The sequence below is a fragment of the Ananas comosus genome, linkage group 23, assembly GCF_001540865.1.
Source record: "Ananas comosus cultivar F153 linkage group 23, ASM154086v1, whole genome shotgun sequence".
NCBI classification, from domain to species: domain Eukaryota; kingdom Viridiplantae; phylum Streptophyta; class Magnoliopsida; order Poales; family Bromeliaceae; genus Ananas; species Ananas comosus.
This window is the reverse complement of record NC_033643.1, coordinates 3,536,161-3,550,509: the sequence shown is the minus strand read 5'-3', so window position 1 is coordinate 3,550,509 and position 14,349 is coordinate 3,536,161. Positions and strand designations below refer to the sequence as shown.

General features: G+C 33.8%; 1 protein-coding gene across 3 annotated transcripts; it reads right to left on the bottom strand.

The window, feature by feature from the left end:
- Positions 1-6,567, bottom strand: LOC109728098 (probable receptor-like protein kinase At5g18500). Of its 3 annotated transcripts, none has more exons than XM_020258399.1 (8): positions 5,292-6,022; positions 4,483-5,185; positions 4,271-4,375; positions 3,682-3,804; positions 3,134-3,304; positions 2,906-3,035; positions 1,428-1,637; positions 1-467 (listed from the first exon to the last, which is right to left on the bottom strand). In XM_020258399.1, exons 1-8 carry the CDS (start codon positions 5,353-5,355, stop codon positions 333-335), a joined length of 1,641 nt encoding a protein of 546 aa, XP_020113988.1. In that variant the 5' UTR covers positions 5,356-6,022; the 3' UTR covers positions 1-332. The 3 variants fall into 3 exon arrangements, with proteins under 3 accessions (XP_020113988.1, XP_020113990.1, XP_020113989.1); XM_020258401.1 differs by lacking the exon at positions 5,292-6,022 and adding an exon at positions 6,273-6,567 and having other exon boundaries at positions 13-467; XM_020258400.1 differs by lacking the exon at positions 5,292-6,022 and adding an exon at positions 6,211-6,245 and having other exon boundaries at positions 13-467.

Here is a 14,349-nt window from a genome sequence, read left to right as displayed (position 1 = left end):
TGAAGAAACAAATGTGAGAAAACATATCTTAAATCGAGGAATTACATCGACAAAATGATTCTCCAGGTTCATAAACATCCCAAATCATCAAGAAGCTAATCTGTACACACACACTTGTCCTTTAAAATCACTTCTGCAACACCATACATACACCTAAAACAAACCCCTCTCTACAACCGGAAAAAAAAGAGGATGGAAAATGCTCGAAAATATTACATCGATTCAATGGCCGCGCTCGATCTCGATCGGAGCTTGTGGTTTCCCACCCGCCCCGCCGATAAAGCAGTTTTGAGCCAATTTAGAGCGAGAATATCCAGTAAAAAATTGCCGCCTCATTTGGTTGGAGGGGGCCTGTTTCTTGCGCTGCTAGGGTTCGAATCCGGATTGTCGCTCTTTTCTGTGTCGGAATTCTCCCTCTGGGTTTCGATTTCGCTGCTCCCACCGCGGTTTCTCCGGTGCCTCCGATCCTGCAAAAGCCATCGACTAAGAACGAATGATTCATAGAAAAAAAAACCGGTTTCCTCAAGTTGATTTAGATGAGTAACAAAAATATTTTTTCACAACATATTTCATCTGAAGGACTCGCAGTATAAACCGATACTTCTATAGGAAGCCGAATGCAATTTGACTTTCCAGGAAACACTTTTCCCCTATTTCTGGAGGGAAAAGCCTTTACTTGTGGATCAAACAAAGAACAATGGCATTAAAAAAAAAAAAAAACAACAACAAAAGATACATGCATCACTTTTAGTCACGAACCTGTAACTTTTTCGGCGCTACTACTCCATAAATAGTTGCCAATATTTGTCTAATGTTGACTTTTAAAAGAATACTGGCGAAACCAAGAAACTCTGTTTTTTTGCAACGTTGAGAGTTGAAACTCAGTAAGAACCTGATAATTTTGGAAGCGCAGATTGTTTGGGTTTCGAACCTACTAACAAAACAACTCCCTTCTTCTTAACCATGAACTTAAACAAGAAAAATATAAATACACGGTGAGAAGCCAATGACAATGGTAATGAATCGTCATATTCGAAGCAATTTTTTTTATTAATCATCTTTTAAGGATATATTTCACAAATAACCAGTAAGTCAATGAAAAGGTTTTTTTTTTTTTTTTTTAACTCTTTTGCGTACATGAGCCCCTGCAGATGGGTGAAATCACACAACCACCCTGCTAAGTTGGCATCTGCATGTCCCTTGAAAAACCTTGTTTATTTACGTGCAAATCCCTGCTGAAACCTTTTTCGCATAATATATAATATATCCTTAGTAAGGCATAGAATACAAGTATCATGCATGCAACTAGCGAATTAGCAGGGGTATTTATGGAAATCCATCAATTCTCAAGGAAATATGCGCCAAATTAAAAAAAAAAAAAAAAATCCTTGAAACAGCACAAAAGATAAAATGAATTTTAAGCAAACCTCGCGCGGAATTGGTTCATCAGATTCAAGCATGCGGACCACCTGACCCATCTTGGGTCTCTTCTCAGCATCGGGATCGACACACCTCAAAGCGGTCAAGAGGGCACGCTTCAGAGCTCTCGTAGGAGGTTTCACCTCTATATTGGGATCAACCACTTCTTCTGAGCGTCTACTACCAACCATCATTTTAAGCCAATCAACTAAATTGACCTGCATAATACAATTAAAATGAAACAGAAGAAAAACAACATTTTAATTTTGACAAATGAAAGGATAGAATATAAAAAGCCCATTTGAATTTTTTTTTAAAAAAGAGACAATATTACAGTTAAAAGAAAAAATCGATTGATAAATTAATTTGGTAACCAGTTTCTGGCAATCTGAACTGGTTATCCAATTACGACAAGTCGTTTCCGGCATGCCACGTGAAATAATAAATATTCTTCACTCTCAAGAGATATACTAGCAAGATGGGCATAATCCCTGCATTTAATGAGATAAGCTCTATAGTAAGAGAGTACGGTTTGTAGCTAGTTCGACCCAAAATATGTTATCCTGAGTATTGGATGCATTAATCATGATTCATAAAATATAATATACATTGATCTCATGATCTCTCCTGATTCCTTCCTCTTCATCCATTCTAGCAAATCTCAACTCTATTCAGATGCATAGGTTAGTTCTTACTTCCCTTGATGAGGAAAAGGAATAATACCCAAGTCGAATTGCATGACAGAGGCGCTCTAGATTTCACATTACACATAGACCCGCAAAGCTTTTCTTTTACCCTAGAGAATTGAGAGTTTTACACCTCAAAAAACATTAATAAAAAAAAAAGAAGGCACGCATATTGAGATTTATTAAGCAGTCGGCCCACTGAAAATGTTTTAATTAAGAAGAATGATTGATCTGGAAGCCTAACTATTTGCTTGAGGGCCTGTTTCAATGCCTGACCATCTTCTTCACTCATTTCTAGCAGACTGCAATGTTGACAAAAACAACACCGACTTTTCTGGCATGAATTAACTTAAAAGATCTTAGACCCTGATATTCTAGAGTGCAGTCATACATAAATAGATAAGTGTTAATATTTAAACAAGGGAAGTCACAAATTACTAACAAAATTGGAATTACACATCACAGTACATTTTTGGACTAAGTAATAAATAACCAATGAACTAAGGATAGACTTAAATATGTCAAAATTGATTAGAAAATTAAAGACTTTTACAATTAACATGCACCACAGGCACCAAAGGAATGGAAAAGAGAAGAAAAAATATTGACATGGCAAAGAAATGGACTAACTACAAAGCATTATAAATGTAAGAGTTATACCACTCTAAACCCAACAGTGAACAATATTACTGATTGAATAAGTCGACAATGCATAACTGAATACTGAACTGAGGAGGAAGAACAATATTTTTAGTTACTAGTCATCAAACTAAGCATGCCGATGGAATCTTAATTGGTACCTCATTTGCAGGGCGACCATAGTCCACAGGATCTCTCCCTGTAATTGCTTCTAGAAGAACAACACCAAAGCTGTAAATATCGCTCTTTTCATTTAGAAGTCCAGTGTTTGCATACTCTGGTGCTACATAACTGCAAAAGACAGCAAAGAAGCAACCACCATATTTTTCTTCAATTAATGTCAGACAGGCAGAACTCATGCTTCTAGAACATAAAGAGTAAAGACTTACCCAAAGGTTCCCATAACTCGAGTAGTTATGTGACTTTTACCAGCACCCAAAAGCTTCGCTAACCCAAAATCTGACACTTTCGCATTAAATTCATCATCGATCAAAATATTACTAGATTTGATGTCTCGGTGCACAACTTTTGGTTCAATTGCCTCGTGTAAGTAAGCAAGGCTGCCATAAAAAAAACAAAAAAACAAAAAAAGGGATTTTTCAGTGCATTCACCATCTGAACACATTAAACAAAGTCAACAAAACGCAGTTTGTGCTGTGCATGTTCCAAACCCTGCCTCCAAAATCCCAAGAAAGAAAAGAACAAAAAACAAATAAATCTCTTTTAAATTTATAAAGGTTTGACATAGATAAGCTGATGGGAGTACCATGACACTATAGTTCTCATGTCTGAAGGACATAAAAAAATATTTGCATAACTCAGATGTTACTGTATTTTATATTCTAGAAAGCATCATTTAAGAAATTTTACAAAAAAAAAGGGACAAACAACAACATAGAGGAATCAGCAGCCCAAGATTTTGGGAAGAATAACTTACGCCTTCGCCGTTCCTAGAAGAATCTTTATACGAGCCTCCCAGGTAAGAGAACCATGCTGGCGCATAGCTCCGTGAAGCCATTGTTCAAGGTTTCCGTTGTTGACATACTCGTAGACAAGCATCCTGATTGATTAATACATATGCAAAACAAGATGTCAACAAAAATCTCTCCATAATCAATAAGGCACAGAAAGATAAGGGGACAACAGAAGGTTAGTTCAAGTATTCCATCGCAACAGCCAAATGCAGAACAGATTCTGTTCTCAATTGTTCTAGGGCCTGTTGAACTTGTCCCTAACCAGACACGCCATTAGAGAAAAAAGGTATAATCGCATTTCAAACCACAGAAAAGGTGAGAAGGAAGTTTTCACCTAATAGTGCTTCAAGGGTAGCAAAATCTACAGAATTTTCACAGTTTATTAACTATTACGAGATCATAAAGCATGCAACTGTAGTTTAAAACACTTATTTCTGGGAATAATCTGAGCTGTAGCATTTCTAGATCCCCATCCAAAGAGTAAAACAATAGAAAAGGCAGTGGTGGAAGGCACTGCCACCGAAGAGGAGATGCGAGTAAGACAACAATCACCTTTGAGTGCCCTCTACACAGTATCCCAAAAGGCGAACTAAATTCTTGTGGCGCACATGACCAATAGCCTCAACTTCCACTCTGAATTCCTTCTCAGCTTGCCCTCTGCACATCGAAAGAAGATAAATCAGCATAGTCGAATAGTTATTTAGAATAGTCAAATAGTACTATTGTTAAAATAAATAAATAAATAAATAAATAAATAAGCTTACAAATTATTGAGAAGCTTCTTAACGGCCACTGGAGAACCATTAATAAGGTGGCCACGGTAAACAACACCATAGCCACCCTCACCAAGAACATTATCCTTAGAAAACCGGTTCGTCGCGAGCTCTAAATCCCTCAAAGTAAACCAGTGACCCCAGCCGAGGTGGGAGAATTCAGGCAGGCCAATCAAAGGCGAAGGGGCCGTTATGGGGTACGCTGAAGACTGCCTGTAAGCAGCAAAAGTCCCGGAACTTCCTTCTTCACCAGATTGGGAGCTGGCATCTTTATTGTCGACATAATGGAAGGAGCCAGAATGGCTCTCGTCACCGCCATGTCTTGATTTCCCCAAGCCCAAATGAACCATAACCTTATCCGATTCTTTTTCATTAGATTTGTCGTGAATTGTGAGTAAAATACCGTCATGGGCAACAAAGTTGTTAGCTGGGACTTGCTCAACTCTCACTTCCTTGATCTCCTTCGAAACTGGGGGAATCTGGGTGATGGGAAGATTGGTGGAACCTCTTTTAAGCCGTCTCCGACTCCTATAATTAAGGCATATAACGATAGCGAAAAGAATAGCCAACATGGACGCGCCGACGAGTATCCCGATCAACACCCATAGTTTAAGACCGAAAAGAAATGTTTTCTCCGATAAATGGTCTTTCAGAGAGGAGGACGACATATTTCCCGCGTTGAAAATTGAAATTCCTACCAAAGAAGAACAAGGGAATAAAATTAAATTGAAGATAAAAGAAATTTATTCAAGTAGCTCGCAGTTTTGCAAAATGCAAGTCGCAAACAAATGAACAAGCACCTCCACATACACATGACAATCCACAGGGCGGAAAGCTTGTCTTTTTTTCATTTGAAATGAACATGAGGTAATACCACTGTTCAAAATGGAAAGGGAAGTAGCAACAAACATGAACCAAAGGGCATGCAACATTGAAAGGGTGATTAATCCTACAAAATTACCATCAACTTGGTGTTTTGCAGCATGTTAAGGTGCACTATAAATTGGCCATGGATTCAATAATAAGATCATTATTTCTTTTACAATGTATACATTCTAATTATTGCAGATATTAATAAGAGAACAGTAAGCCTAAACAAAGCATAGAGGAAACATGTTGATAAGGAAAGAGTAGTGGAAACAAAATTATCAATAGTCTCCAATTTAGAATGTTAGTGGCCGCTGTTGCTGATGCAAACACAATACCAATCTAGAGATTATCTCTTCATGAAACCACCAAGGGAAAGAGATAGATTAAGCAGATAAAAGGACAAACTTTACTCCAAAAAACCCATTTTTGAAAAATTAACAGCAATAATGTACTAAATGGAAAACAGTAAAAAGAGACCAGGATTATTTCTACCCATTTTTATTTTTCTGTGAAGATTCTCTTATCATCCTTACTGAGAAATTCGTAGCAAAATTAATCAAAAAATTCGAGAAAAAAATTATAAAAGAAAATTAATACTATGCCATATTAAGGACAATAGAATCTGTATGTAAATAGGATCAAAAGAGAAATCAAAGTAAAAATTTTTAAAAAAAGTAAACAATAGCNGAAAACCGAAAAAGAACAAATTTTGAACAAAAAATTCAAACCCCTCCCATCAAATCAACCCGCATTTGCGCCAAACCAAACCAAGACCTCCCCACAACCAGCAAATTAAACCAAAAATCATAAAGCACGAACTCCCCACCCCTTACTCCCCCATTTCCTTACCTGAAACCCCCAGATCTCCGCGACAACCCCCACTCTCCCCCTCTCCCAAAACGAAACCCTACCCCCGAATCCGACCCCCAGCGGCTCGGGTCAGAGGCGCATTCCCCGAAGCGACCAGATCCCGGGGTCTACGCGTCCCGGGGGTGGGCGGCAGGGATTGCAAGCTGTCGGGTGGCGGAGCCCGCTGCAGGGTGGAGGGATCGTCGAGTGGAGCAGAAGCCCCGGCCCCTAACCCTAACCCTAGATTTGGGGGAAAGGAGGTGGCTTGGTTTTGTAGAGGAGAGAGAGAGAGAGGAGGGTGAAGGAGGAGGGAGGGGAAGAGTTATCAGCGTTAGGTAGTGAGAGGGAAGAGAGAGAGAGAGATGCTTCTTAGTGCAGTAAAAGAAAGGAGGAGAGAGGAGAGAGAGAGAGAGAGAGGTGGCAAAGTGGTGAGGTGGAATTTTCCTAAAATTTTGATAATTTAAAAAAATTAATTTCTCCACTGTTCTTCAACTTAGGATTTTTTTTTTTTTCACAGTTAATTGTATACAGTTTTCTCTGTAAACATATCTAAGGCTTAATTTAGTATTGAGACTCATTTGACGCTATTAAATAAAATAGAATTGAGATAAAAGTATATATGGACATGCTTTTGTATTCTTCAGCGGAACTGCAAAAAAATATATCGTAACCGACTTATAAAATACAATATTACGTAAGAAAATAAAATAGAGTATTTTTCTATCGTAATTATCGCATATAACGAAATCCTCCCGCAATCGCAAACGAAGCCCGAATAGCAGATATATATTTACAAAGTTTAACATTTCATATTTATTCCTGTAAAATTCTTACCGTATACTCCTACTATTAGGATCCGTTAGGAAAATATAGTAAACTATAGATAAAATATTTAACTCTAGTTAGTGAATGAAATAAATTGATCTTTTTATTTCTCTTATGTTATTTGTGATTGTAGAAAGGAGAAGATGATTGTTGAAAATTTTTGAAATAACATTTATATATAATTTTAATAGTTGGAGTTTTTTGAAGTACATATTTGTGATGATAAAAATATTATTTCACTTATTTTTTATTAAAAAATAAACAGTACTCTAACGGTAACAAATCAGTATGGCAAATATAAATATCACTGGACTTTTGTGGGAATAAATATGAAAAGTTAAACTTTAAATAAATATATTTACTATTCGGTATATTTACAGGGAGTTGTATAAAATTAACCTTTTTTTAACTTTGGACCTCAATTTTTTTTTCTAATTTGCATAAAAAAAATTATTGATTTTATATTTTTGTAAATATATATTATTTTTTTATTTTTATAAAAATAAAAGCATACAAAACTTATCTTAACTATAGGTCATTTTGATTTGATTTTCCAATCTTTCAAAATTTTAATTTTACTATCCAATCTTTTCTATTTGTCTGATTCAAGATAGTAAGCGGCACTTTTAACTTTAAAATTTAAAATAATTATTTACTCTAATTTATAATTATGAAATTAAATAAATATGCTAATTAAATATGTAAAAATAAATAACTTATCCAAATTTTAACGTCAAAATATCATTGATTGATGAAAATTAAACAAATTGAAAGGATAGACAGAACAATCAAAATTTTGAAAGATTAGATAGCCAAATCAAAATAGGTTATAGTTCATATAAGTTTTATATATTTCTTACGTTTTATAAATACAGTTTGAATTTTTAACAAACTGACCCAACTACTTTTATTTTTCTTTTTACTCCTCTCTCTGTGGTTCATCTTCAGCATCCTTCACCATATCTTCTTTTCCTCCTGGTTCCTCCCTCAACCTCCACGTCGCCGCCGCACTTCTCCTGTCTCGCCCACACCTTCGACAGCGATACAGGCTCACATACAATACGAATTGCGGAGGCCTCTGCCCACGCCTCCGGCAGCGATACAGGCTCATATACGACACGAATTGCAAAGGTATATATTTCCCTAAAACTTCACAACTCATAGTGGTGGTGTTGAAATTTCTTAAAATTTGATCTTAAAAAGAATTATTGATACCATTCTCTAACTTTTACCCATTTATTTTGATCACAACCTTTTTTTTTCAAATAATTTCATATGCATCCCTACAAATATTTAAAATTATTCTTATAAAATTTTATTTGTCAAGTATATTTTTCCAAAACTTCACCATTTACAAGTTTTTTCCCTACAAGTTGACTAAGATTTGCTGAGTGTTAAGATTTTATTATTTGAACTGTATGCCCGAATGGCATAAAAGTCCATAAAAATATTAAAATCGATAAATAGTGTTAATTATAATTTTAAAGGTGTTTATTTAAGTGTAGATGGTTAATTGCATACACCTTTCTGTAAACATATCGAATATCAAATATATCCCTACAAAGTTTAGCTTTTAACTCTTATTTCTGCAAAAGACTAGTGATATTTATATTTGTCCCTCTGGTTTGTTGCCATTAGAGAATTGTTTATTTTTTAATAACAGATAAGTGAAATGTCAATTTTGCCATCATATATATATGTCCCTCCAAAAACCCCAACTGCTATAATCGTGTAAAAATGTTCCCAAAAAATTTCTCGATAGTCATCTTTTTCCTCATTTTCTTCTTCTTTAAAATCCAACCCGATCCGCTATTATTGCAACCTCTTCTCTCACTCCTTTTTTTTAAAACCTTTTCTTTTATAGAGGAAATTAAATGAAAAAGTAACACACTTTCGATATGAGGGAAGCAACACGCGTCGTAGATGAATGGGGATAGAGAAATTCTAATTATGGGTTCGAAACTAGCATGAAGAAAAGAAAGAAAGAGGAAGAGAGAAAAGAAGAAGAAGAGTTTCCATTACTAAAATTTTGATTGAAAAAAAAAGGTACAAATAATAAGGGAGTAAAAATGTCAATTACCTTTCATTGTTAACCGAAGGGAAAGTAGTTGGGATCATAATTAAATTAATTTTTAAAGAATCCATATCCGGCAGGGAAAAAAAAATATTAGCTTTTATAGGATAATATAAAAAAGTTGAAACTTTTGCAAAGATAATGTTTCTGCAATTCGTTTATGTTTATGACGAGCTTGTATGCCAATTTTCTAATATAAATGATGTATCATGACATGTGAGATAATTTTACTACATCGCAACAGAATGATTGAATTACAGTCGCTAAATGGATATACGTATAACAACAGAATGAAACTATATAAGTGATATAATAAGTAAAATCAAAACAAAAGACAAAGAAAGAAATTTTTGTTTGGGATTATTTTTTTCTTTGTAAGGCAATGAATTAGATGGATGTTTGACCAAGCCAAAAACTGTTCCTGATGTGATCAATATTTTGTGATCTGATACCCAATACTAGCTTCTTATAACAAATGGTTGAATTTGATTTATGTTCACAATATGTTTATTTGAATGTAAATTAAAATATAAATAAAATGTATTTGGCAAACATTTAATTAAACAGACTATTGCTATAAATGGCCACTTATTTACGGCCAATGATGATGGGTAGATGGAGGATACTTTCTAAAACAGCTGCGATTATTTACACTACGCTAATACTAAGGCTGCTATTATTACGGTCAATTTATAGACAATTACGAGGTCAATCGGTGTGGGAGGGTATGGCAGTCTTGGCAATCACCAATTAAACTTAATTACGATCATTATGGAAGTTTGACAAACTCTTTATTTGACTAACGAAGCAATTCGAACGAACAAGACTTTGGTTGAAAGTGCAGGCCAGGGTAGATTGGGGGTGACTGGTCTTTCACTAGAGTAGTTGAACGCGAAATATAAAGTACAAAGCACAAGCATTAAATGTTAAGAGGCTGTTTAATGTTATGTCTTTTTATCACAGAAATAGTTGTATCGCTGTAACAAAGTACAAAGCTCAACCATTAAATGTTAGTAAGGCGTATAGGTCAGTCAACTTCGCAACCGCCGATACCTTAATCTTTTCAGGAGAGATTGGGGTTCTTTTTTTCCTAAGCTCATATACAATTGAAAAATTGGCTAACTGGGGATTCCGGTATCCGGTCAAATAAGTTAAGTTTGGATCTATATTGGCTCTATTCAGTTGTCCTACTTTAACCACAATTAATTGTGACAAGGAATGTGAAAAATTAGAATAGTATAACTTAATAGTAGCAAAAAATAGAAGGTAGAATTTTTGAGGCAAGAAAATAAAAATAAAAGTAAAATATTTAAAAATATATAAATATTTTATTCTTTATTTATATTATTTTGATAAGATAGTATATACTCTTATAGTATAATTTTATTTGTGAGTACAAATAGAACAAATAAAAGGAGTTAGTGAGAATTTTTTAAAGTAACCACTATTTATACAAGAAATTGGTAAAGTTGGATGATGAAAGTATGGTAGGAGCATTCCATAACTTTTTTGTTTTTGACGGTGAGGACACATTAGACTTACAAAATTATTTAGGAGTTTTTGATAACATTTTCCTTGCGTTGAATATACTTCTTTATAAGGGATTATAGACCTGAACATGAAATATAAATAAATAAATATTGTTAGAAAAAAAAAAGAAAGTTCCTATTAGATACAATTAGATTTTTATGGCCTTACTATAAATTTCAATTTAGGCTTTAAATTGGATTGTGAGCTCTTTAATGTGTGGCGGTGAAAAGTGGAAAAATAATAGAGAATTAGATTTTATTAATAAAAAATTTATAAATATAGTTTTTTACATTTGAGTCGGAACGCGAATAACAATAGTGGTCCAAATTGGATATTTTATATATATTATATATATAGAGAGGAGAGAGAGAGAGAGCACTCAGAGTTGAGCCTGGAGAGGAGAAGGGGGGGCAACAATTCATAAGGGAGCGGAGGCCGAGGAGGTACCCGGGAGAAGCAGAGGGAACCGGAGACGGAGAGAGGAGCAGACCATAAGGGAGATGAGAGACGAGGAGGAGAGAGATAGAGGGAGAGAAAGAGTTGAGCTAGAATAAATATCGATAGCAAAGAGATCCCAGTTGCCACCGATTGCAGGGTTTCGGGGGACTGGGCCGGTCATACAAATCTGTCATTCGCGCGTTTCTCCCGCGCCAACCATTGGGGGCTGGTGAAATGAGTCTTGATAGATTTGAAGTGGTTTAGGAAATCAAATTTCAAATCTTTCAGAATCATTGCTATGATCAAAAAGATTTCAAAAATTTAGTAATTTAAATGTCGATATGAGGCATTCTCCCTTTAACGGTTCGTGGTCTGTAAAAGATATGCCAAATCAATGATTTATTGTCTAGAAGATTCGTTAAATCTATTTCGAAACGACAACGATCTAATACTTTTGATCGTTGACTAACACCAAGACTCTATCGAATTATGATGTGTATTACTTCAGGAATATTACCCTGTCTCTCCAATATATATATATAGTGTGTCACTTCGATATGAATATTTGAATTTATTTTCTTAAATACTTCAAGGGTATGGTGTATTAGATATTTTCAACGGTGGCGGAAGCGATCGTTTTTAGCTCCATCAGTAAAAAACAATATGGCGATAGAAGTGGCCAACGATGAAGCCGTTTGACCATATCGAGGTAAGTAATTACTTACGGTGCAACTCTTCTTCTCTCTCTTCTATCTCTTTCATCTCTCTCTATCTCTCTCTTCTCTTTCTCTCTATATGATATTATATATATAAATATAAATTAAATAAATTATATAAATATAAAATATAGTATTCGAGCTGTTATCGAGCCGAACACGAGTAAGCTAACCCCAGCTCGTATTCAGCTCATTTATTAAACCAGCCGTAAAATTCAATTCGAGTTCGACTCGTTTACTAAACGAGCGATTCGATCTCAAGCTCATTTTGAGCCGAACACGAATTGAGTCACGAATAACAAGCTGGATTGTCAGTCCTAGTGACAATCATGCATTGCTGGTAAATTTTTGAGAGAAAAATAACAAGTTATATGCTTCGTTTATCTTTTAGTTGATACCCGATGTCTCAAATTTCAAACGTAATTGTCCACATTTTTAACTATATATATTGTTCATAGTTAACAAAAACAGAAAAAAAAAAAATTAAGTTGAATGATTAAGTATTAGAAAATAGTGATCCAAGTTATAATTTTGATACTTTAAAAAATTTTGAATGATGTAAATTACAACATGCCAAAGTTTTTTTTAAAAAAAAATAAAATTTGGTCACGAATATTCTTTTTTAAATTCCCTCGTGGGAGTGGTCAAAGGTCTACTCCCATAATGAGAAATGATGGAGTAACATGCATTTATGTAGACCACTAATATACAATTCTTGTTTTTTTTTATTATCAAATAATTCTTTTTTTAATTATCAATTAATAATTTAGTCCATAAAATGGTCTAGCCTTGGAAAATTATTGCCTGGTTTTGGTCTACCGCATCACCCATGAACCATACCTAAAAAAGTTTTATTTTGCCATTAATACGTGCACTATTATTTTGAATTTCATTACCTAAACTTTAATCTAATACACTCAGGGTATTATGAGAAAAGATGAGGAGAGAGAAAAAATAATAAGGGTATTTTAGTCAGTTTACTGAAAATTCGGACCGAATCTGTAAAATTAAAAAAGGCAGCCAAGTTTTGCAAAATCTCAAAATTTATGAATTTTTTATACAAATTAACCAAATATAAAAATCAGATTAATTTTAGTAATAGTTAGGTACGAAGATCAGTGGCCCCGGTCTATGCGCATGGTCTACGAAAAAGTCCACTATATGGACGGTTGAGATGCGATAAAAAATCTTTATCATAGCTCCTGAATTGGCCACGTGTCGTCGAGCCAATGGACCATACGTCTTCCCCTGTCGGTGGGGCCAACTAGTCGGTGCGGCCGTAGTTCGTTCTACGCACGCAAACGGACGGCTGAGATGCGTGGATCACATGCTAGAATTTGTGTCGTATTAGGTCAACTATGCTCATCCGTTCGATCTCGATCGGACGGTCGTTGATTTAAGCAAGGTGCCCATCAATGGAATATTTTTGATGCGAACGTTATAATGGTAGGTACCAAATTTTTAAAAAAATCTTATTAATTTATTTATAATATATATATATATATTATAAACAAATTAATAAGATATAAAAATAGTTGAATGTCCATTACTCAATGAGCAATTTTGAATTTTGACCACAACACGTTTAATCAATTTTTAAAATATTTTTTAAAAATTATTTAGAATATTAGTAGAAGTGTGTGTGCAATCCACGCTTTGCATTAAAAATTGAATATAATTTATCTGAACTATAAATTATTTTGATTTAACTATTCAATCTTTCAAATTTTTAATTTTACCACCAAAACTTCAATTTATTTGATTTGAGTAACTCAATAACACTTTGACTTTAAAAATTTAAAAGCGTCTTTTATCTTTTTATGTTTAATTAGTGTAGTTTATATAATTCTACTAATCATAAATTCATTAAAGTAAATAAATTAGCTTAAATTTTGCAGTCAAAATATTGCTGATTGATTCAATTCAAACAAATTCAAAGGTTAGGTGATAAAATCACCTAACCTTTGAATTTTATAAAAAACAAAAATTAAAAAAGTTTTACAATTAATTAATTTTATATTATTACAGTAATCTAGTTTAGCAGAAAAAATATTAAGATTATAATAGACTTAGTTAATTTTGTTTTGTTTAGGAAGGGTAAATTATTTTGAATTATAGTAGCTATATTAAGTTAATTAACGCCTGTTCTATTGTTTAATTATTGGAGAATAAACTCAATTATTGGAGAATAAGCTCTTTGTAGATTCTTTTTTTATTTATAAAAAAAAAATTAGGTAAGAGATATAAAACTAAATGTGAAAAAGCAAACGAAATGGGAAACTNTTAATTTTATATTATTACAGTAATCTAGTTTAGCAGAAAAAATATTAAGATTATAATAGACTTAGTTAATTTTGTTTTGTTTAGGAAGGGTAAATTATTTTGAATTATAGTAGCTATATTAAGTTAATTAACGCCTGTTCTATTGTTTAATTATTGGAGAATAAACTCAATTATTGGAGAATAAGCTCTTTGTAGATTCTTTTTTTATTTATAAAAAAAAAATTAGGTAAGAGATATAAAACTAAATGTGAAAAAGCAAACGAAATGGGAAAC

Excerpts from the sequence above, each read along its gene's own strand:
- LOC109728098 (XM_020258399.1), bottom strand. The coding sequence starts at position 5,355 with ATGTTCATTTCAAATGAAAAAAAGACAAGCTTTCCGCCCTGTGGATTG. Across the intron at positions 4,376-4,482 it reads AAGAAGCTTCTCAATAATTT|AGGGCAAGCTGAGAAGGAAT; the intron begins GTAAGCTTATTT and ends TTCGATGTGCAG. Across the intron at positions 468-1,427 it reads ATGAACCAATTCCGCGCGAG|GATCGGAGGCACCGGAGAAA; the intron begins GTTTGCTTAAAA and ends TGGCTTTTGCAG.